General features: G+C 37.5%; 1 protein-coding gene across 3 annotated transcripts in view; it reads left to right on the forward strand.

Annotated features, from left to right (window-relative positions):
- The window catches only part of dpp10 (dipeptidyl-peptidase 10 (non-functional)), a 269,654-nt gene that overhangs the window by 188,441 nt on the left and 55,264 nt on the right, over positions 1–25,949 (forward strand). For 2 of the 3 annotated variants that reach the window (XM_085383846.1, XM_085383847.1), the window contains exons 4-5: positions 7,025–7,119; positions 9,839–9,913. In XM_085383846.1, coding sequence (XP_085239972.1) covers positions 7,025–7,119; positions 9,839–9,913 — 170 coding nt within the window. Of the gene's footprint in view, positions 1–7,024; positions 7,120–9,838; positions 9,914–23,844; positions 23,976–25,949 lie in introns of those variants that run through there. The other variant, XM_085383848.1, reaches the window with a different exon arrangement.

Raw genomic sequence — 25,949 nt, forward strand, 5'->3', positions numbered from 1 at the left:
TACGATTACATGTGGCAAAGTGCTTAAGATGCTTTTTTGGTACTACATTTCAAAACAGTGCCATTTTTTTGTGGGAAAATCATAAGAACAATGTCTGCCATTGCATTAAAGCAGTGGTGTCAAACTCAGTTGCACAGGGGCCAAAACTAAAGGCACACTTTAGGTCGCGGACCAAACAAGATAAACATTTTTTGAACACACTAAAACAATGGTTTTTTTTAAACATAAATACGAATAAAAACAGACAGTAACATTATTCCAGAATAAATGGCGGTGATTTAAACCTTTAGCTCAGATAAAGTTTACGGTCTGCGTTACGGTGATCATTACATGCTCCATTTTTAGGACTTTACCACACAGTGTTTCCTGGTGTGTGATGCAGTAATATGCAGTTAACTCACGGTACAGTTCTCCTCTTGCATCTTTACTAGATTCTACATCCTGCACAACACCAGTGCTCCATCTGTTGTCCCAGGGCAGTTTCATGTCAGTTACACTTTGAAATACGTTTTCATAAATGTCTTTTCCTGTCGTTGTCCCGTGCATCGATTTAATGTCCAATATTTACACTCCATGGATTCAGATGGTCAGCTGTGCAATGTCCAGCATGTCTGTACTTTCAATCCACAGCAAGAGAGTATGCAATGAAGTTTTTGCTTCTTTCACACAACTGTGTTCTTAAATCAGTGGCCATCTCACCAACCCGATCAGCAATCATATTTCTCCTCAAGCTCACATTTGCCAAAATCTGCGTTTTGTCTGGACACAAGACGCACACCTTCATCATGCAGCTCTTCAGAAACTCTCCCCCGGTAAATAGCCCGGTGTTCTGGCTGTCTCCTCTGCTACAATAAAACTTGCTTTCACAACAGCTTCACTTTGTGATTTTGCTCTGGTGACAAACGTCTGCTGAAATGTCAGATTCTTCTTTAGCTCTTCTACTTCTGTAGTTTCTGCATTTCAGTTTTTCAGCTTATGTTGTGACTCGTAGTGCCGTCTTAAATTAAATCCCAGCCACATTAGCTCCACAAATAATAAATGGGTTTACCAGCAATGTTTCTAAACATACAGTATATTCAGTCTCCCACCAGTGCTGAAAGGCTCTGTTTTCAGAATCAACTTTTCTCTTGTTTTCAATCAAGGTCAAGAAAAGCTGTGCAGTCAAAGGACTATTCAACCGATCTCGCTTTTGATAGTAAGAAACTGGGTTTAGAACCTATATTTAATATATTTCTACGAGACAAGTGTACTGAACACAAAGCACTTCTTTGGAAACCCGATCGTTTTTTTCCAATGCAGGATCACATAGACCAAAAGTGTGAACACAATTATATTGAAGATCAATTTTTGAGAAACAGAAAAGCACCTTCATCCTACACACATAATTGATTAAATATCATCCTGGTCACAGAGAACGAGCAGCACCTCAAAGCTTTGAACTCTTGATCAAGTATCTTAGGGAAATTCCCAATAAGCTCTTTTCCATAGTTTACATCTGTGATGTGGGGGAGTCAAATACATCATTATTATTATTATTATTATTATTATTATTATTAATGTTTCAAAAATTAAGTATTTTTAATCACCTTGTCGCTCACTTGCTCACTTGTTTGTAATGAAAAATATTTTACATCCAAACCAAAGCCAAGAGTAAAGCAGATCAATCTTAAAGTATTTTGTGTTTCTTCATTTGTTTGCTAAGACTGTATCAGAAAGGTGAAAAGCAGTCAGTACACCACTGACTGAAACACAACATCTGGAATGTTTGGGATTAACCAGTAAAGACGGCTACTACATGTGAAGTACAGCTGTTACAATACCAATGGCAATGAATAACCTCTGGGACCCAGACGTGACCCTTACCCTGATCCACGCATTGTTTGCTCTCACATAATTACACTGCCAGTGAGCCGAGCAAGCAGAAACGAAACCAAAGAAAGTAGTTTTGTGCCTAAAGCTAACCAAAATGTAATCACATGAAGAAAAAAATCAATAATAATTTATATTTTTTGAAAGGAACCTAGAACATATTTACACTTTAATATTACGAATCTGGTTGAGGGATCCATATAGTATGACCGATTCTAACCATTTATTATAGTGAGATATAAGTGTAAAGACAAATCAGGGTCCACCATCATTACCAGGAAGCTTAAGAAATAAGGAACAATAAGACAAATACTGTAATACATTCAGTAGCGGTTTTTGATACGGGCGGTTGCCCGAGGAGGTGGGGGGCGGCATCACGAGCATCGGCAAAAAATAAAATAAAATAAAATAAAATAAAATAAAATAAAATGCTCGTACTCATGCTGCCCCGACGTCATGCCAGCGCATATTGGGAATGGCATAGGCACCGATCGGTTTTCTATCGCCCATTTGCTGGGAGTAAGGGCGCCCTCCGTTTGCGAGGTGCGCCTGCTGATTACGGCTCAGGGAGGAGGGCGGGGCGGCGGGGGATTTTCTGTTCTGGCTGGAGCAGCATCTAATAACCAGCTCGCAGAGGGAGTGTTCGCCCAGGGTGGCAAACAGGCATAGGACCCCCACTGAATACATGTACGTTTTGTGTGAGTCTAACAATGTAACACAACATCACAAGTTTTAAGATCAAAAATATACTCATCTATAAACAACAGGGTAAAGAATGAGTGGTGGCACTCGGGACCTACAAATTGGAGCCAGAGTTTTGGCACAGTGTTCACAGCTGTTGTAAGTTTGCTGTTGTCACTGACATGAACATAAACAAAGCACGGTACATTTTCTGTAAATGATACACCCTGCATGTTTAGAGTCAGTTTTACATGGAAATTTAAGAGCGAACAGTGTCACTGTTTTTTCAGCATTATGGCAAAACTGGTTAACTCAGCAGTGTATAGAGATGCAACTCAGGCTTCATTTTTGCACCAGCTCCTAGGAAAATGCCAATCTGTATAAACACGAGAATATTACTAATGAAGACTAAACCCACAATGTATCTACTTTACCTGTATCAAGGCAGACTGACTGCATCACAGCTGTGTCAGGTAGCATCTTGAAATGCTGATGTTGAGGTGGATTGCAAGGTATTTTGTAGATGTGCAACTATTATAGCCAAATGAAATACCGTATTTAAATTTGTCAATTTGGTATATAAATCCAGTAAGAGCAGGACTATTGCAGTAGCTGATGTGGCTCTGCACTGAAATGAGCCTGCTTCAGGTAATACCATATTCTACTGTATATGTAAAAACAACTATGGCCATCATCTGGATCTGAAAAGACACGCTTTCTGCAAATGCCATCTAAGGTATGAGGCTGTTTCGTGTTATTAAGAAATATTCATTGTAATGTTCTGTAACTTTATTCAGACATACAGAAGCTGTTCTGGAAAGAGCCACAGTGTGTGCTGTATTTGACACTAAGCACATGAGACTGAACAGCATGACCAATATACCGAAATCTTTTGTGTGCCAATCGATTTCGCCGTCTTCAATCAGATGTATTCCGTTTCAAAGGTTTTAGGGTTGCAAGTGTGACTTGGTGAGATTGCTGTTGTGACATTTATCAACAAATGAAAAGGTGGAATATTCTGACATTGCGCAACTGTGTTAAATTGCTGTCAGATTACTGGAAAGAACATCTGAAAAGGGCCAAAAACTTGTGATGGAAACCTGAATGGAGAATTGTGCTTGTTCAGGCAGCATAGTGAAATTTTAGCTCACATTAGCTCATTCAACCACAGGCTCATTCATCATCATTCATCAGCCACAGCTTCCATCCAATAAGGTCCAGTCATTTTTATGCAATTCATTCAATGCACTTTTATTTGTATAGCCCAACCAATATTAAATATTGCAGCTGAAGGGGTTTGACAGTTATAAAAACATTATCACCTGACATTTCTTGCCGTTTCCTCAAATTTGCAGCTAAAGCGCCATTCACCTCTGTGACTCTTTTCTTGCATACTTAACTTTTAAGATTGTCAACCTTTATTTGTGTATCTGATTGTTCCGAAGATGTTACTTCCCTGGCAGGAAACTTGGCCCTGTTCTTTCTCAGAGCTGAATATTTTGAATAGTTTTTGAGTACCCTGAAGATCCTGATTCAAGAGGTGCTGTTGCTACGGAGATGAATGTCTAATGTTTGTATTTTGCATTGAAAAATTCTGTTGTACAGTAAACTACCACAAACTCATCTCCAGTTCATGCCATGCAGTATGAGCTCCTCTACTGATAAAAATCTACTGAACAAGTTTTACATTAAAAGAAGATAATATAAACGTGAGTTTGGGTATTGTGGCTATCAATTGTGAAATATTTTTCGGTCATGCTTATTTGTTTGTGCTACTTCCACCGTAGATTTATATACTGAACCCTCAGCTGAAGTCAGATGCACTTTAGTCGTGGTTATATGCGACTGTGATGAAATGATAACATTATTACTTACTTATTAGCAGGTTAACGTCATCTGAGAAAAGCCATTACTATTACTTTATTTATAATCCTCAGACTATCTTTAAAACGTATTTAATCAAGCTTATCAACAACACATTCTCAGTTTTTGCAAGTGTATATATCTAAATATATATAAGGAAACATATTAATTCACAACCGTTGTCTTTAGAGTTCGAGTGTTATTCAATTATGTTATGGTTATGTTTAGGTGAATCAATCATCATCTGCTTTAATACAAAGCAAGTCCATATATTTATTCCCTTTCTTACTCTCTATCCATCACAACCTCCTCTTACTTGTTCTGCAGTTCACGTATGTTTTACATTTTTTGTTCATTGTTTGTTTTGCATAATCCACCCAGTGATAACTTTAGAAAACGGTTATGATATACTAAGGCAATCATTTAATATAAAGGTAACTAAAGATCTATTATTTATCCTAAAACATGGGAGCAAAACAGGAAAAAAAAAAACTCCGGCAAACAAAAACAAAATAAAAAAGATAATAAATGAATAAAAAACAAATAACTTAATAAAGCCAAAAAATTCCATCAAATAGAATAAACAAATATTTCAATTAACTAAAAATAGATCTCAAATAAACAAAATAAAGAATAATTGAAATGATTAAATAAATAAAAGTTGAAAGAATAAAGTAGTTTCATAAGGTCTAATCAAAACAAACTTAAGATAAGATAAGATAAGATAACCTTTATTAGTCCCACACGTGGGAAATTTGTTTTGTCACAGCAGGAAGTGGACAGTGCAAAAGTTATGAGGCAAAAATTAGAATACAATAAGAATAAATACAGTACACAACTGTACAGAATAGAATAAAATAAAATACTATATACAGTAGAATAAAATAAAATAAATATACAATAAGATAAAAATAGAATACAAATACAAATACTATATACAACTGAGTAAAAATACAAAAAAAAATACAAAAAAATACAAAAAAAATACAACTTAATAGTAATAGTAATTTTTATAGATAAATATCAATAGCAAATATGAAAATGGCGTCATAAACTTGAGTATTAAAAACAACAGGCAAAAAAACAGAATTTTATTTTTAAAACACAGCAAATCCATGGATAAACTTTCCTATACTGCAGATCTCAGTATGGTGAATCAAGCAAAATTAATATTTACCTTCTGATAACATGTCTTCTAACATGTCTTTGGATGATCTTCTCCTAAATGCAAATGCAGCAAAAAGAGAGACATACCTCACAAACAGTTAAACAAATGACACACAGACTGCAGCTCCAGCCTGCTGCGACACTTTGATAGATGCGTTTGGGGCAAAATGCTGGAGATATATATAAGCGGGATATATATAAAACAGATTTTAGCCAGAAGCCAAGGTTTGGGACAAATTGTTTTCACCTGACAATGGCACATAATGAAAAGCCAAAAAAGGATTAATTATCTGGGAACAATAAATGTTTGTTCCAAGTGTCCATTAAATGTTCAGATATTTCACTTTGGATTGATAGCTATCCAGCAGAGCTAGCCAAAGAAAAATCTGAGGGTGAATTCCCAGAGAAGATAAAAATTTCAAGGTTAACTTTGTTGCTGTTTCTGAGAGCTAACTATACTGGTCGGGTTTTTTTTTCTTCTTTCAATACTCTTTGTCACATCTCTGCCACCCGCTGTTTTTATGGCATTGCTCACCTCACTGTTTGTTACACCAGAGATTCATTTGTCCTTTTGTTCGATTCGTCAAACCCACATTTTGTCACTGCTTCAGCCTCACTATTTGGGGCCTTTATTTGCAGCTAGAATAGTACAGGAGCTGCATTCATACAAGTACATTTGAAAGCCGGATGCATAATTTGAACAGGTGAAACAAAAAGAAAAGTATACTTAATTGCTGGTGCATTTTCTCCCTGTGCCTGTTAATTTGGAAGCTGCTGTTTGTGATGATGGAAATCTGCTCTTTACATGGATAATTTCACTATCAATAACATGAATGAGGAAAATTTTGCTTATCCCCATCAGATTTCTTTGTCTTTCACTACACCGAGCATTAGGATTGTTAGTATAATGTGGATTCACTCTGCTTGTATGAATACTATAAATGTGGATGCATACATTCCTTGACATTTATGGTTGCCTGTGTTTCTCAGTGTTTAGCTTTAATACAAACCAAACAATGCAGTCACGTCCATCCAATTCTGCTCTGTACAAAAAGATGTTTTCCTGGCAGCGTCACACAATGCTGCTCCCATCAATACACAGCATGCCGCGCTACCTGCGAGATGAAAAATCTGGGCATTTCCTTTTGTGTTTGTCTGACAGTTAAATCTCACTTTTCATGCTCGCAGTTAATCACATTACATCACCGTCGCTCAAACTCGGCCCCTTTTGGCTGTCTGCGGCGTTTTTACTGTTTTTTAATTTGAGGGAACAGTGAAGCTGAAAAGATGTTGTTTTTAATGGCATCTTGACAACTCTAAACAAATCCACAATGGCTGCTTTGCTTTGTTCTTTCAGTTTAAAGTTTTTCTCTACATTTTTATGACAGCTTTCAGAATTCATGCAGGTGTTTTTTTTCTTTGTTCTCCCTTTTTGTTCACACAGACTCTGAAGTCATCTACAGGAACAGTGACGGCCATGTCATCAAGTTCAACATCCTCACAAATGAAACAGAGATCGTCCTGACAAACGGCACATTTGTAAGTAACTATTAGTCTTGTTTACTGGCTGGTGACTGCCATTCAAAAGTTTGGGCACACTCTATTCTGGCGTGTCTATAGGAAATTAAGAAGCCAAAACTGTCTCAAATATTAATTCACTAGCTGGGCCCAAGTCCTCATTTAAGGTTTGGTAGCATTTTTAGTAGATAAAGGTGAATAGCTTAATCAAGAAATGAGCTCCGGTTTGGGGAAGGCCCCGATGGGGACTGGGCCTGGCAGGTCCCCATGTACTAATGAGAAGTGAAAGAATTGAAAAAACGTGAGGGAGGGAGGGTGGGGCATGAAAACAAGAACAAACAGCTTGTAGAACTGGAGGAGTCATATATAGATAAGACCCAGAATGGGTGTGTTTGGAGGCGGGGTCCGGCCCCTGACATTTAGATAACTTCTCTCCAATTGATAAAAATATTTAAAGGTACATTTTTTGCATTTTGCATTTGTGACCTTAAAAATAATTTCAAACTAAATGTAAATAAAATCATCAAATTTGACTATTCTGCTAAATAAAGATCATGCTTTATTTTCATGTAACACCAATTTGTACCACAGGTTGGTGTAGAGAGTCAGTGTAATGTTTAATTTACTAGGCAGAAGAAAGCTTTTTCATTTAAAATGGTAACTTTGCAAAAAGAAAACTATGTAAGCTAATTGAGGTAGAAACTGAGGGTGAAACATAAGGTAATTCAAAAAGAGTTATAGAGATATGATCAGCCCCTAACAGCCCTTGGTAAAATTTTGTCTCTGGTGAAAGTTTAAATCCTCTTTGGATTGGTCTTAAATGTTTTTCATTAAGATTAAGAGAATTTCCATTCAGTTGATTTTTTTTCCTACCCTCTACATATTTAGGTTGCACAGTGGTGTTGCTCGTTGTAGACTGTACTCTGTAGTTTCACTTTCTGGCATTTTGGGTAGAAAGGTTAGAAAAATAAAAGCATGTTAATCTCTACATGAGAGATTTTGACTTTGGAGTCCAGAGTTTGGTTTCCAGGGGCAGTGACTTTGTTATTAGGTGGTTCTTGCCATGAAGAAGGACCTGTGATGTGTGTGTCGGGGTGGGTGTGGGGGGTTGCTGTAGGCATCTTTGAAGATTTAAGTCAACACTTATCTAGCATGACCACAACAGCGTGATTCAGATACACGCATCGTATTTTGTTTGTACTTAAAGTGATCTTCATTTGTTGAGCCAAAACATACCCAGTGTTGTGAAGGTTATTTTTAAATGTATTCCACTACAGATGACAGAGTGCATGGCCCAAAATGTAGTTTGTAACGTATTCTGTTAAGTTACTTAATATGAGTAACATATTCTGAATACTTTGAATTACTTGATATATTGTCATGCTTTTTACAACTACATGAATCTACAGGATGGGCCATTTATATGGATACACCGTAATAACATGGGAATGGTTGGTGATATTAAAGTCCTGTTTGTGGCACATTAGTATATGTGAGGGGGCAAACTCCTCAAGATGGGTGGTGACCATGGTGGCCATTTAGAAGTTGGCCATCTTGGATACAACTTTTGTTTTTTCAATAGGAAGAGGGCCATGTGACACATCAAACTTATTGGTAATGTCACAAAAAAAACAATGGTGTGCTTGTCTGTGAAGGTTCTCAGTCATCCAGGTCATCGTCGTCAAAGGAGCTTGCAAATAAAAGCGTCTGGACTTCTTTAAGTTACTTGAAGACGTTTCACCTCTCATCCGAGAAGCTTCTTCAGTTCTAAGGTCAAATGGTGGAGAGTCCCAGATATAAACCTAGTGGGAGTAACCCCCCACAGAGGGACAAAAGGACCCCCTGATGATCCTCTAATCGCCTGAGCCAAGGTGTGAAACTGGGTGTGGGTCCCAATCAGCCAGAGTTTCGGGAGGGATCTCAAAACTGGATTATAGCCATCTATAATCCAGTTTTGAGATCCCTTCCCAGACACCTTAACGCCCACTCACATCCTGGGCCATCTGATCTCAGGAATTCGCATGATAAGGTGGGGCCAGGTTTCACAATGAACTCACACGAAACTCTGGCTGATTGGGACCCACACCCAGTTTCACACCTTGGCTCAGGCGGTGTATCCATATAAATGGCCCACCCTGTACTATTGCTGTGTAATTTATTGCTATTACTGAAGGCTACCTGCCACCGAGCTAACATCTTTAGCTGGTGTTAGCTGAGGTTAGTTCATAGACAGCAGACTGGTAGACTTGATGGATAGCATTAACAACCTGCTAGCTGCAAATAATCATGTGCAGTTCTGATGTAACAGGACACTTACATTGGAGGCTCTTATTGCGTGTTTTGTTTGGGTTTCTGGGGATTCATAGAATTACCAAAATTAGAAACAGGAAAAGACCACTGTGTAATCCATTTATTTCTACAAAATCACTGTATTCTAATTGTCACCTATTTAAGCGGTAACTGTAACAGAATACAGTTACTCATATTTTGTATTTTAAAGACGTAATGCCGGTACATGTATTCTGTTACTCCCCAACACTGAACATACCTGCAGACTAATGATAGCTGACAGTTGATTGCATCAGATCCCCTGATCTTCACACTCAACTGACCTAATGTAAACTCATCGAGATTCATTGGTTGAGTAGGTGTACTGAAACTTTTCATTGGTACTGTACTTTAGAGTTGATCTTTTTTGTCGTATTGTAAAATATTTCTTCTTCTTTATTATTTTCATCAGATTAACTTCAACGTGGCGAAGTATGCAGTCTCCCCTGACCTGAAATATGTGCTCTTCGCATATGATGTGAAACCGGTAAGTTTGTTAGATCTGTACAATCATCATTTTTTTTTCAAGAAGAAAATACTCTTATTTTTTTTTATTATTTTCTTATTTTTCCATCTCTGTCATACTGAGACTGTTATATCTACATATGGTGTGTATAGAATATGCAATGGAATGCAGACACTGGCTGCCCTCTCAGATGGGTGGAATGTAAATAGATAAGTTTGGGCTGTTGGTTTCATACCATTTTTTTATGTTGACTTAAACTGTGCCTATAGGACTCTGCGCTTATTGAGTTTTTGCTTTGTAAACAGACAGCGACTCTTTCAGTGCACAACATGCTCAGCATGGAACAATGTGGTCACTGCTGCTGGGAAAAAGGAGTCAAATAATTTACTTGAAGTCACAGTGAAACTGAAATAAATGCATTTTCGTATTTTCTCATTGTGTTCCTGACTGGACTGAGTAGACTTCATGGGCAGGTTAAGCCAACCATGTGCTTCAGATATAGTTGGAATTTTGGTACATGGTTTAGTGAGTGTAAAGCAGGCTGTGATCCATTTAAAAAGGAAATGACTTTCTTGGCTTCAGTGTTGAGACAAGTGTTGAGCAGATCACCGAAAATGTTTTTTTTTATCTTATTGGGGGGGAAAAGTAAGATGCCTGCCAAGATTTTATTGTTTTTATTTATCCCTGGTTAGGCCCACATCTTGTATTTTCATTTATTTATTTATTTATTTTCATTCCAGGCCCCATGTGACCTATAACATAGTCACAAGTTAACCACATAAACCATGGTGGGCCCTGATCTGGCTCATGAAAGCCTGTGTGGGGCCAATTATAGGCCATAAATCCATGTGGCTCCCACACACACAAGATCACTCTTTAAATTACCTATGAATAATGCTATAAACTACATTCTCACTTGCATTTCATGGGAAATAAATTTTCTAATATATTTTTTTTGTTGCCTTGTGACCGGCAGTATGTCCAGATGTCTAGGGTGTACCTCCTCCCTCCCTAGTACTTTCTTAGAAATATAATTCACAATGTAGTTTAGTTGTATAGGAACTTATTTTGGGGAGTTAGATTATAAACACACATATAAATACAATGTTGAATAAAATGAATGAATAAAAGTACTTAAGAAAAGAACTCCTGATTGAGGTTGTCATACAGGGTTAAACAGAGAGAGAAAAATAGGGTTTTGTTGTAAAGGAAATTCTGAATCTTAACATATTTAATCAGTAAAGTGTCAGGAAAGAAATTACCCTAATGAGATAGGACAGGTTCCTCAAATTCTAGATGCTTGTGGTTCAGGACTAAAGCCAAAAGATTATCAACAGAAACTTCATGTGACATCTTCCAGAACATGGAGGAGGATTTGTGCAACGTTACAGAAGGTCTAAAATGCACAGTGACAGAAATATAATGATATTTAAAGAGCAGCAACCAGCGATTTATTGCCTCAGGAAACTCTGACAGAAAAAAAGGTGAATATGAGGCTTTCGGTAACGTGGGAAGAAGAAGTGACAAAAGTGAAATTAGAAAGCAAGAAAGAGCAGAAATGTATGTTCGGTGAAATAAAATCAGCATGAGTAAAGAAAGCTAATCATCTGAACTTTGTTATTGCTATTGTGTTTTGTGTCATTATGTTATACTTTTATAGCACATAAACTGTGGAAAGATAATCTGAAGGAAAACTAGAATGTAAATCAACAGTGAACTGGCAGTAGTTTAATTTAACCCAAGAAGAAAGGGAAGTAATTTAAAAGGAAGTTTAATCAGAACTTCCATTTGGAGTGGTTGTTGTGCTCTAAATCAAGAAATACTTCCTGGCTTGATTATGCACTGAGAAAAGGAAAAACATGTACTGCTGTATTTTCAATTGTAATTTAAATTATACATTATTTGAAAGCAAGCAACCAGTCATTTTAAGATACAATATTCACTGCATCAATAGCTGTTTACCTTGTCATAAAAGCGACTACATGGTATTTTCTTACCTTGTTATTTTAGGAGCACATGCTTAAATTGCATGCTGTACCCTGTTTCCACCTTCACACACATTAAATAATTATTTACTGCCCATGCTGACCCCAACCCTAACTCTACCAGAATATGCAGAGAATATATATGCAAAGAAAAGAAAAATGCCATTCATGAAAAAAAATAATTTTTTAAAGATGAAATTTTTACTGTTCTTCAAATCATGGTAGGGTTAGAGTTGACACTGATGATAACTTTGAGCTCACAAGGTTAAAGGGACTTATGCGTGTATTACATTGCACAGTGACAGTGATATGTTGGACACAGACAGAGCGCAGTGCAATGTGATCTGAATTGCCTGCGAAAAGTACATTTACACAAGAGTAGATTGAAAACATGAAGTATGTGTCCCCTGCTTTTTAAACAGGTTTTAATGTTATGAGAAGAAATTTTTAACCCCTTTAACAGAGGTTAAAAATCAAGCGGACTAACTTACAATTTGTCTTGTCATTCAAATGCTTTATTTTAAATGATTGCAACCAAAAACAAAAGGAAATAAAAGAGCATCACCAGGTGTTGAAAGACAAACCCATGCTGAAATACATAGTTGAATAAACATCTAAGCTTCAGTCCTCATGGGCTTAATAAATTTTGACGAGGGCCAGGGTCAGGGGGTGATTAAAATTCCTTTGTGGCTCATGCTGAGACTGGCAGATCACGTTTATTCACTAATAGAGCAGCGGGGCAAGCTTGAACCATAATTACCGGCTTTCCATCAGAAAAGAGTAGATGCAAAATGAGATATGCAAATTGGACCCTCCACTCTGGAAGGGATCAACTGTGAGGATTAGTGACAAGGAGATTAATCAGAGCTGATTTGCATATTTTGAATGAAGGGTTAGACTTACAATTTGGAACAATAAAGTACACCGAGTGGCCGGAAGCCCAGCTTATATTTAGCACAAGGTTATACTGACACAAGAATCTAATAGAAATTGCACTGTTGGTCCATTTCTAATCTAAAAAAAGGAAGCATATAAAATTGCTGTTAATTTAAAATGACTTCCTGTGTGCCTTGTTAAATCCCTTGGCAGCAGTAGCTGACAAACAGTAGGCTTTTTTTTTAACTAATAGGCAGTAGCAGCGGTATTGTGTAAAAACACCAGCCTTTATGTACACTGTCCTGCACCTCTAGCACACTTTGAAATTAAACTATGCAGCTAAATCAAACAGCGAGGGAACATCTTACAGTCACAGCTTTGGGTATACCAATAATAAAACATGTTAATACAGTCCTTCCCTTTAGGATGTAATCTTCAGAGGCTGTAAATCAGAATCTTTCCTACACAAACTGACTTTGTTTATTTCCTTTGATATTCAACGTGACTGCCTCAAGTTTTAAAGAGTTAAAGAGACTTGATCTGGTGACCCATAAATAATGGCAAATGTTGTGCTGTGCATTTATCCTTTTGAAGTGCTGATGAATAATTAATAACATAAGCAGGATGCATGCAACAAACTTCCTTATAACAGAACACGCAGCTAACATCAAACTCAAGAAAACAATAATTCAGTGAAAAAAATCACTTCAAATTACAGTGGAAAGAAATAAAAAACAATGAAAGTATTTATTTATTACAAATAAATAATTAGATGAATAGTTTTCCACTTTCATTTTCAGCAGACTGACTGTTTCTTGTCTGCAGAACTTGTTTTATAATCTTTTTTATATTTGTTTTAGTTCTTGAGAGCTTTTATTAATTAATGCAAAATATTGAAAACTTTTTATTTATTTATTTATTTTACAAAAATTGTAATATGTTCTAGCTTATCTGTTGTGCACATTATGAAAAACAATATTAAATTTGGACTGTCTCCATTCGAACAAACAAAGAAAAGTCTTGGAAATAACTAATAAAATGTCACTGTCATGACTTAACTTTCGAGTGCCTTGTCATATAAATATGAAAAACACAGTTTTAATACATTCAATTAAAGGAGACACCTGTAGCATTAAATTAGTTACATTATCCTCATGAAAATGCTAGGTACATATACACATTTTATTTCAGTAAATAAAAATATGAAATGGACAGGTTCTTATGTAAGTCTTTGGTACTTGAGCACTCAAAGCACTTTTCTTCTACACCTAAGAAACATTCACAAAAATAAATGAAAAACAAAACCTAAGACTGATATAATTCCTGAATGTCTGTTGCAGTAGTCTTTATAAAGTGATGTTTTTATTGCATGCTGCTGAATTGCATTCCTAATTGTAATTGTCATCTGCATTGGGATTTACCTACAAAACTAAGACTCTGTCAACTCATGCTTATTCCACTGGAACTGGAAGAGATTATGTAGAAGCCAGGTGCTGCTAATCAAAAGCATTTAGTTAATTGATAATCAGAGAATGTGAGCAACTCGATAAAAGCAGATGTTTTGGCAGTTTGCTGGTGGGCAAATTCACCTCACGGTCAGATTGTGCATTAAGCATAAAATGCAATACCAAATAATAATGGTCAGCATGGTGATGGAGGGGCGATGATTTGTGCTTGTGTTGAAGCCACTGTTCCTGGGCACTTTGCTGTCGTCAACCATGAACTGCTCTGTGTGCCAAAGTCACATGTGAGGTCATTTGTTTGACAGCTAAAGCTTGGCCTAAACTCGGCCATGCACATGAGAAAGATCCCACAGCAGCAAATCTACCACAGAATGGCTGAAAAAGAAAAGAATCAAGAATCAATCAATAGCTCCTTGAAATGCTGTAGTGGGACGGTGAGAGTGCTGTGCATAAATGAATGCCTGCAAACATCAATAAACTGAAGCAGTGTTCTGGAAGAGTGGACCAAAACTGTTCCACAATGATGAGAAACTTAAGTCACACAGAAAATGACTACTTCAAGTTATGAGGTGTACTTAGGTTTTCACAACTGTATTTCATTCTACAGGGTGGGCCATTTATATGGATACACCGTAATAACATGGGAATGGTTGGTGATATTAAAGTCCTGTTTGTGGCACATTAGTATATGTGAGGGGGTGAACTCCTCAAGATGGGTGGTGACCATGGTGGCCATTTAGAAGTCGGCCATCTTGATACAACTTTTGTTTTTTCAATAGGAAGAGGGCCATGTGACACATCAAACCTATTGGTAATGTCACAAGAAAAACATTGGTGTGCTTGGTTTCAACGTAACTTTATTCTTTCATGAGTTATTTACAAGTTTCTGACCACTTATAAAATGTGTTCAATGTGCTGCCCATTGTGTTGGATTGTCAATGCAACCCTCTTATCCCACTCTTCACACACTGATAGCAACACCACAGGAGAAATGCCAGCACAGGCATCCAGTATCCGTAGTTTCAGGTGCTGCACATCTCGTATCTTCACACCATAGACAATTGCCTTCAGATGACCCCAAAGATAAAAGTCTAAGGGGGTCAGTCTTGGGGGCCATTCAACTGGCCCACAGCGACCAATCCACTTTCCAGGAAACTGTTCATCTAGGAATGCTCGGACCTGGCACCCATAATGTGGTGGTGCACCATCTTGCTGGAAAAACTCAGGGAACGTGCCAGCTTCAGTGCATAAAGAGGGAAACACATCATCATGTAGCAATTTCAAATATCCAGGTTTCCATTGATGAGGTTTCCATTGATGAAGAATGGACCCACTATCGTTGTACCCCATATACCACACCAAACCATCACTTTTGTTGTCCCAACAGTCTTGGAGGGATCCATCCAGTGTAGGTTAGTGTCAGACCAATAGCGGTGGTTTGGTTTGTTAACTTCACCATTCACATTAAAGTTTGCCTCATCACTGAACAAAATCTTCTGCGTGAACTGAGGGTCCTGTTCCAATTTCTGTTTTTCCCATTCTGCAAATTCTGTGCGCCGATCTGGGTCATCCTCGTTGAGATGCTGCAGTAGCTGGAGTTTGTAAGGGTGCCATCTGTGAGTAGCTAATGTCCGCCGAAGGGATGTTCGACTAATGCCACTGCGACATGCGGCGAGTGCTACGCTGTGGGCTCTTGCTGAATGATGCTAGGACAACCACTGATGTTTCTTCATTAGTGACAGTTTTCTTGCGTCCACATTTTGGCAAATCAAACACTGAACCAGTTTCACAAAACTTAGCAAGCAGTTTGCTAACTGTAGCATGGGAGATGGGTGGTCTCGTAGGGTGTCTTGCATTGAAATCTGCTGGAATGACCCGGTTACTGCGTTCACCAGATATCAACACAATTTTGATCCGCTCCTCAGGTGTTAACCTCTTCGACATGTCAATGGCTGTGAACAAAGAGAAACTTGTAAATAACTCATGAAAGAATAAAGTTACGTTGAAACCAAGCACACCATTGTTTTTTTTTGTGACATTACCAATAAGTTTGATGTGTCACATGGCCCTCTTCCTATTGAAAAAACAAAAGTTGTATCCAGGATGGCCGACTTCTAAATGACCACCATGGTCACCACCCATCTTGAGGAGTTTGCCCCCTCACATATACTAATGTGCCACAAACAGGACTTTAATATCACCAACCATTCCCATTTTATTACGGTGTATCCATATAAATGGCCCACCCTGTACATGGAGGAAAAGTCTTACCTTTTGTGCAAAAAGTGAGAGAACTGAAGTGGACATAGTTCCTGCTGTATAGATTTATGATACACTGTTTGTGCGTCTCATCTATTGAGGAAAAAAAAAAACTAACTCAACATGACACCTTTGTGATGAAGGGCAATAAAAGCTGCTTTTCCAGGAGAAGTAAATTGCTTCTCTAATGGGTTCATCTCTGGTGCATTGAATGAAATAAAACATTCATCACGTTTCTTGGCCAATTTTGCATCTTGGTAGAAATGTGTCAGTCAAATTCACCCTCACCCCACTGTCCCCACCCCAATCCATTCTAATCATTTGCTTTGGATTGCATTTTGCTTTTGAAGTATTTTAACAACATATATATAGAAATAACAGTATGTGACCTCAGTCACAGCTGCAACATTGTGTGCTTGTCTTTTTTACCTATCCTAAGCAAAGATATAGGCAATAAAAAGAGGTTTTATTTGTCTATATAGGTTTATCTTTTTGCTGCAGAGTCAAATCCACATTATATGTTTAAAATTACAGTACTGAGTCTGACTATAGCTACATTCCTACCTAAGATGAAGGCTCAGGCTCAGCTGATGGAGTCAGAGAATTACGTGGACTAAAAGGCAAACAGACTTAGTCGGGCTGTTGGGCCTCAGGCAGCCTGAGCAGCGTAGATCCGTCACGAGGAGAGACAGAGACAGAAAGTAGATTTCCCCATTTGTGCCCGTGACTTGTGTTGTTACATCATTTGCTTGTTTTTATCACATCAAATCAGCTGCATTCTTTATTAAAACCAGGTCTGATATTTCAGCAGTATGCAGGTCAGGCAGATGAAACAAAGGTAAGACCTTGGAGACCGCAGCAGGTCTCCAAGGTTTGATAAGGTGTTGCATGCATAGAATAAAAAATGCTAAATGAATACATACCTGAATGTGGCTTATGCTGCATATCTTTTTGAGCATTTAATCCATTTGAAAAAACGAATCTTTAACAACTGATTGGTTCAATCAGTCGTCTGTGTAAAGCATTTCTGGAGTACTGTTTTTAGCCTCAAACAAATACAAATTTAGTGTTCTGCTGAGTATTACATGTGGATGAGTTTCAAGAATCAGTTTTCTGAGCACTGAATTTTTTTATAATGTGTCATGTTTTATGGGGAATTGAAAAGCATATCTGTAGTTTCTAAAATTTGGTTCATGTCTTTGAACCTGGAATGAATTATTTTTTTTAGACCTGGGGGTAGCATAAAAATGTTCACAGTACCACATTAACATCCATGAAGAACTAGCATTGCAAAAAGTACTACACACTACATATAAAATCATTATTGTTTAAGCTGATATTATAATTGTTTTTTTTTTTCATTTCTTTTATCTTATTAGTTGTTTCTTATTTTCAAATCCAGAATTTATAGAGGAACACTATCACTCATGTCAAGTCTTGGTTTTTGCCTCTTGGTAAATGTAAAGTCCAGTGTGCTTCATTTAGGTCTCTGCCAACACCTGTGAGAAACAGCTGGAGTTAATCAGATAGCTGATATTTTTATGAAGGATCAATGTTCAAAGTGACAGTTTCAGATTGACTGTAATTTGACACATTACTGTTCTATAAATACTGATTAGCTCCACTTTAAGGACAAAAACTCACCTTAAATCCGCATGTGTGGAAATCACAAAGACCACGTGTATTCATAGACTAAGTACCCTGATTACTTGGATTGGTCATGGGTTTTGGCAGGTTTAATATCACAGCATAATGCATTATGTGATTTTCCCTTCAGTATTGTGAAAGTTGTACAGAAATGGTTTGAAAAGACAACATAAGAGCCCTCAGACACCACTGTGAGTATGTGAGCAGGGACTGGAACTTAGCCAGTGCTTCCACATTAACTCCAGTGTGTTTGTTCATGGTAATGAAAAGCCATGTGGCTCATTAATATTGTCTAACAGCAGGACAGCAGAGGATTTCTACAGCATCCACTCACTGGTTTTAGTCTTTTTTATGTGGAGTTTAATAGCAAAAATCCTGATTCTTTAACCAACCATAGGTGTCTGTGAGGTTTTCTGTCAGACTTGCAACCTGTTGCATCATCCTAGTGCATCATGGGATACACTAAAACTCCCTCGAAATATAACAAATATTAATCCTGAAATGTGAAATGTAACCAAAAAAGCATAACAGCAAAGAAAACCAATCTTTCTCTGTACACTTCTTTTAAATTAAACTTCTAAACAGGTATAAGTAAGTACAGCTTACCGACTTTATCGATTACACAGGTGGTGATCAGCAGTATTCACAGTGTTTCAGCACATCCTGTGTGGATGCAGTAAAATTTCACTTATGCCCAAGGCTTAGCCAGAGATACTAATGAAGGTGAGGAATGTGCTGAACTGTTATTCCATTAAAACAATTCAAATGATGAACACCCAGAGGTCGACATTTTATTTTAACAGATCTTCCCAGGGAATTAGATCATTACAATTATAAGCACACTATAATAAGCAGAGGCCATTGCCTTAATTTGTTACAATATGAAGATACTATATAGCTCCTCAACAAAGTAACACTTGATATAATTTGATACAGTGGAACTAAAACCATGGAAAACTATGCTGTCAGGCATGTTATTAAAGAACTGCAGAGGTATCTCAGATCAAGAAATAGGATGCAGTATGTGAAGGATGCTTACAAGAAGCAGTCTGTGCACTGATTTGATAGTTTACGGTTGATTTTTAGATAGTTACTGTGCCAGGATAGACACCGGATATAAATGATCAAAAACTTGAGTGATTACACATGAAGCAGTGGTATTAATGTGTCCCATTATATGCTGGAATGAATTAGCTTAATAGGCATTTGAATAAAACCCAATTATATTTGCAATTATACTATTTGTAAGTGATAGATGTCTTGGATGACATCTGGAAATCCTTTCCTTTAATTTTTTTACAGTAATAATTTAATATAAACTAATTTTCAGTCCCAAATTAATAAGAAACATAATGCTCCTTTTCTTCAAACAGATTTGGATAATATCTTCAAATAATAGTAATTAGTATCAATAAAGATTGATTGTGGTATTGATTAAATATTGAAAAAGTAAAAGCACAAAAATACCTCTTCCTTAAAATAAATTCTAAATTAAGGTGTTGCATATAGTGTTATCTGGCAGGTTGGCAGGTAACACCTTCTCTTCATGGTTCAAAACTCTTGGTATTGTTAGCTGACGATAACTTACTCATTTTACAAAACGAGTAAATGATTTTTTAGAATGAGCAGCTCACAGTTATTAAAATGCAGTGAATTCCATCATTGACTATAACACTTTATCATGCAGTCTGTTTTTAACATTAACATTCCTTTCTCTGTTACACCTCCCTCCAGCACTCTGTTTCCATTAAAAAATACAAATATGACAGTTTTGTTTTGCATTTCATATGCTCTTGTAAACACATATTGCAATCAGTTAAATATTTTAACATCCAAATTTGAATCTCTTGTCAGTCACATGACACAATAGAGGTTTTCCAATACGCACATGCAAGATTTTTGTTATGTTTTGCACAATTTAGTAAACTGACTAAAGTCAGTTTTGTATCCTATCGAAATCATTCAAAATTATTTATTTTAAATGTTTTTTCCCCCTAATTTTTATGAGCTTGCTGTAATCCCATGCTTTGATCTATGGACTATACTGTGAAGTCTGTGCTTGCAGTTAATCGTAACCTCTAATGAACGATGAAAAGAATAACAAAGAGACTTGGATCTGCACTAAAATAAGCAAACCGGTCTCCTGCTAATCATGCACTTTGATCCAGTGCTGCCTTTGAACTAATAAGTTGTTTTATAGAGTGCAGCCTTTGTAGTTGCTGTTCATAAGCTACAGCGGTTTTAGGTGGTTATGTGGATCTGATGTGAATGGAGGAGTTTCCTGCTACAAGGTCCAGGAGAAAGCTCGTGTAGCCTCACCTGTCTGTGGGATTACATACTGTTATCTACCTACATCTGTATCTGGGAGTGATTAAGCTTGAGAAAAGCTCATAATCTCTAGGTTTATGTTTGTCACTGCTCACAACTGGCTGGTGTTTTCTTAGCCTTGCAGACACTGTGTAATGTTTGAAATCTTTGCTGCCTATAGTGCTATTTTACTCTATTTGTATGCCATCGCTATAAGCTGTTGATTTAAGTATGTGTGTGTATCTGCATTCAAATATAGTGGGAGAGAGAGATCTCCTTCTCCTAACATTCATATATTCTGTTCTTTTTCCACTGAAGTAGAGGGAACATGAAAAAATACATAATTAGGTTTAAGCTATAAAGACACAGAAGTGCGTGGGTTTGAAGTTGACAGATTTTTCACAGATTCTGAGTGACAGCCTCTACTGATTGCATGTCAAGGCATAACTGGATTGAAAGCTTACATTTGTTCTGCATTTTTCCAGCCATACCAATGCAACACTTCAAGCTTGTTTCTGTCTGTCACTGGAAAAGTTCAAAAGCCATTTACCTTCTGAGCAGTCTTTTAAGAAATCAACAATTTTGCATTTTCATAGCTGATCAGTTTATATTCCAGTGTCCCAGTTTGAGGAAGAATTGCTAATAAAGGATCAAATAATCTAAGTGGGAAATGGCAGTGGGGAGTCACAGATGTAATGCTGAAAACAAAGAGGGAAAATGAGAGAGAAGCTATCTGTGCTGTCTCTGTTGAGCCCACCTGGCATTTCAAGGAAAAACAAACCACAAATATGTGAAAAGCAGAAAACAAATATCGTCCTGATGCACAGTTTTACGGTGGAAAACAGCACCTGTGTCCCAAAGCAACATCTCTGCATTCAGTTTAATAAATTTCAAATGAGTGTGAACGGTGGCTGCTGCACTGAATGGCGATACCCACTATTATATAGGCTATCAGCATTTCTCCAATAATGCCAGCAAAATAAAAGTACCCCTTTGGGATTTTGTTGTTAAAGCAAAACACCTGCATTCCTGTGTCCTTAAATGCCTCTTGTTTGGTGTACTGCAACCATAACGGATGAATATAGCAATATTCTGAGACATGTAAACAAAGGGATTTTCACAGAAAATAAACAAGCATCAAGCTACATAGGCTTATGTAGCTTAGGTGATGTGAGATAGAATTTGTCTGCGAGATTATCCGAAGCTGATATCTATCCTTTTGATATGTGTGATTGCAGTATCCAATTGCAAACAATGTTACAAATCAATAGGGAGGACATTCTCTAAATCCAGATCTTTATATTTATATGACATGCCTGTGGCTTAACTTATCAGACTGTTTAACTCCTCTCTGGAGGGGAGAGGGAGGGGAAACAGGAGGACAAAGGAGGGGGGAACAACTAAGCTGTAGTGCCTCTTCACCTCACTGTACAATACCTTGTGCAATACTTTTTGTAAATAGTCAACAGTGCAATAGACTCAATACTTGAAATGTGCAATTCACTTGTATTTTTATTTTTTATTCCTATTTATTCTATTTATCCCCTTCATATATTTTATTTATATTGTCTCTGTATTTATATATATGTGTGTGTGTGTGTGTGTGTGTGTGTGTGTGTGTGTGTGTGTGTGTGTGTGTGTGTGTGTGTGTGTGTGTGTATATATATATAATATTCTGTAACTCTGTAACTTCTGTCGGTGCTGTGCTTTTTTGGAAATCGAATTTCCCAGAGGAATCTAATCTAATCTAATCTAATCTAATCTAATCTTATTGATTTGTATCATCTGGATTTATGGATTTAAAAAAGCTGAGTATCATCTGCATAACAACGAAAATGTATGCAGTGTTTTAAGTAAAGGTTTGGTCCTGGCACATAATCCTGTGGAACTCCACAAGCGCAACCTTGGACTGTGGGAGGAAGCCGGAGTACCCGGGGAGAACCCACGCAAACACAGGGAGAATGTGCAAACTCCTCAGCGAGATAGTGAAGTCAAACTCAGGACCGTGTTGCTGTGAGGCAACAGTGGTAACCACAACGCCCCTTCAGTGTATCACATTTCCTTTAATACCAACAGTGTCTTCAGGTTTCTGTATTAAAATATTATAATCAATAGTATTGAATACTGCTCTGAGGCCTAGCAGGAGACACACAGATATGAGTCCACTGTCAGAGGCCATAAGAAGATAATTTGTACCCTTAACTGCTGCTGTTTCTGTGCTACGATGCACTCTTCAAATAAACCATCCCTCTGCAGATGAATAACCTGCAGTTTCACAACTACTCTTACCGGGATTTGTAAGTTTTGACCACATCAAAACTGAAGTAATAGAAGGCTACGCTATTTGCAGTGTAAAATTATATTCTTTAAATATAACCCTATCAAGGATCTAAACTAAAGAAAAACTAAAAATCCTCAAGCTGTGAACAGGCTCTTGGTGTGCCTTGTGTATTCTATCTAAATGTGCTTGTGATAATGGCAAGCAAAAATATAAACAAAGACAAATAAAAATATAAGTTTCAAAGCCCACCTCTTTATAGTCCCTAGAGCTAAAATTACCATAGCTGCCACATAGTGACAGGAGAGTAGGATGTCAGCTTCACATATCCTGTAATGTAAAGCTTTGTTATTCTTTGGTTGCCTTTTGGTAGACATGTTTTCCCTTCTCACAGAGCCATCCAGGGAGCTGCTTCCACTACACTATTGATTTTTATAAGTGGACTGATGCCCAGCAGGGGAGGGGAAGGCTCAGATGCACTTCTTCTGTGGTGACATCCATGAAAGTTTTGTTAAATGTCTGTAGATAGTTTTTTCTTCTTTTTGTCTCACTCAAAAGAGATTTTTTTTTGTCATACAACAGACAAAACATATACATATACATACATATATACTAGGGGTGCAACGATATTCGTATCGATATTGAACCGTTCGATACAGTGCTTTCGGTTCGGTAGGCATATGTATCGAACAATACAATTTTTTTCAATTTTTTTTTTTTCAATTTTTTTTTTTTTTTTTTTTTTTTTTGTGTCCCGTTTGGATCTATAGCCATCAGAATTGTTGTCTTGAGGCCAAGAAAGATGCCAAGAGGATTTATTTTAAGTGGATCATCATATTGGTCCATTTGATTGACCTTTATTATAATTATGAATTTATTTTATTTTCAGTTGCAAACGGGACAGACATGACTGTGGGATAGGACAGGGGGAAAGAATGAAAGAAAGAGGGGGAGAGAAAGAAAGAAAACCAAAGGGGAGAAAAAAAAAGAACAATACAAAATTTGTAATTTATTTTATCAACTTTCCTTCTGACGATGCTGTCTGTGTTGAGCGCTCAGTGAATCTGCATTTGACTACTCCGCCTAGGCTCGAGAGTGCAGCCTAGGCGGAGTAGTCGAACGCAGATTCACTGAGCACTCAACACAGACAGGATGGTCAGAAGGAAGAGCGCAGGGCAAGCTAGCCAGACAGAAGTGGACCTCCCCACCCTCATTCAGATCTGGCGTTTGGAATTATTTTGGTTTTCATGTGACGTATGACCCTGAAGGTAAGCGAGTCATGGACTAAAGTAAAACAGTATGTTGGATGTGCCATGCAATGCTCAATTACATGGGTGGGAGCTAGTGTGTTAGCGCAGTTAGCTCATTAACGTGTTGGCCGTCTAGCCCCTCTGTATAGGGTAGCTCGTTAACGGAGATTTGCCGTGTTGTGGCGTTAAGGTTATTTCAACGAGATTAACCTGAAAGCACTAGTGGGAACACAACGAATATGACTGCACATTTACACCGACATCATCCTAGTGCAAAGACAAAAACAAGCATGCATGCTACAAACTTTAGCCGAGTCATTTAGACAGCTGTTAGCACAGGATTCTCCTTATGGAGACCTGATATGTTTAATATGCTGCTGAGAATATAGCCCAGAAGAAACGGATAGTATAGCTTTTATTTTGGAAAGAGACATTTCTCTGTAATAAACTCTCTTTTCCAAAGATGAGTGATTCCTCAATCAGATACAGGGCTCGCAATATCGCTAGCCCGACGTCCCTGGGCTATCTCTCCCCTGCCTGTCGGGCTATTGTAGGAAGGAAAAATATATGTCAATGCTTTTGCATTCTTTCAGAAATGTAGCTGGATAATTATGTCATTGGGTGAGCCACTGTCAATATGTGACATATTGAAATCGTGTTTGAATTTGCGCTTGTTTTTTTGCTTTCACTTTGCAATTGCGCGAACTGTGTATAGAGAGCGACAGCACTGATCTGTGAGTGATGATAATTTGTGCACCAATTCCTCTGACATCGTCTTATTAATTGTTAGCTTACTATGCAAACATGACAAGTGAAATCTCCCGCAGCTTAAACATGTGAGAGGTTGATCGCGCAGAGAATCGCTGAGCTTATGTGAGTGCGGCAGGATATATATTTCACTACGATGACCTGGATGATTGAGAACCTTCACAGACAGATATATATTTTAGTTCTGCTGAGCCAAATAAGACAGGTCAGGGTGAAGAAGTGACAGCCAAAGAAAAGCTTACCACAAAACGGAGAAGTTATGACAAATCAGACTATAAGGCAAAAAGAAAGTGCAGCTTTATGGTTTCATGGACAAAAGAATTTCTGTGGCTGCAATATGACGAGCTAAAAAACAACACGCACAAGGGTTAGGGTTAAATTTAAAAACTGTACTTTTGTGTTAAAATATATATTTATAATTTTAATAAATGACAAATTAAAAAGGCATGAACATTTTTTTTGTATCGAAAAAATATCGAACCGTGACACCAAAGTATCGAACCGAACCGAACCGTGAATTTTGTGTATCGTTGCACCCCTAATATATACGTACATATAAAACGCACTGTTTTTGTCCGCTAGAGTGAGATTTTCACGGCATATTCTGCACCACATCTCTGTGCATTCATCATTTGTTTGAAGCCAGCTCACCTCCTGCAACCACTTTTCCGAGAATACGCGCTTCTTTTGCGGTTCAGACTCCTTCTGACATTTGTTTGGAGGTGGAGGAACACCAAAGTAATTGCTTAAAGGAGCTTGCTTCTTCGACATTTTTAAGCCTTCTAAACTAATGTCTGTCCTCCTCCAGAAAATCTTATGTACGCAAACGCACGTTGCAACTTCTTATCTGGTGTGCGTCTTTTATCTTGACAGCGAATGCGCACCTTCGGACCATTTATATGCACCCCTGCTTATAATATATGCATTTTTTAAACAGGTTCATAAAGTAAAAACATAATTTCACTGGGAGGGGTTATGTTTAATGGGAATTCAAACTCCCAGTTAGATTTAACTGAAACGCTTGTTTTTCTTCCATCCTTCACTTTTATTTATTTATTTTTTGACAAAACATTTATTTCCCACAAGCCTAAAAAAGGTCAGTTACTTGACAGACAGAGACCAGCCAAATGTCCTTGAGTGTGTAAAAAGGATTATAACTATATACTGTCCTGACTGCAGGCACCTTCTCTCTTGTTTCTGTTTACAGTCACATTCTGTTTTGCA

Source organism: Rhamphochromis longiceps, linkage group LG16, assembly GCF_057381845.1.
Source record: "Rhamphochromis longiceps isolate RC_006_pf linkage group LG16, R_longiceps_female_GT1.1, whole genome shotgun sequence".
In the NCBI taxonomy this organism is placed as follows: Eukaryota; Metazoa; Chordata; class Actinopteri; order Cichliformes; family Cichlidae; genus Rhamphochromis; species Rhamphochromis longiceps.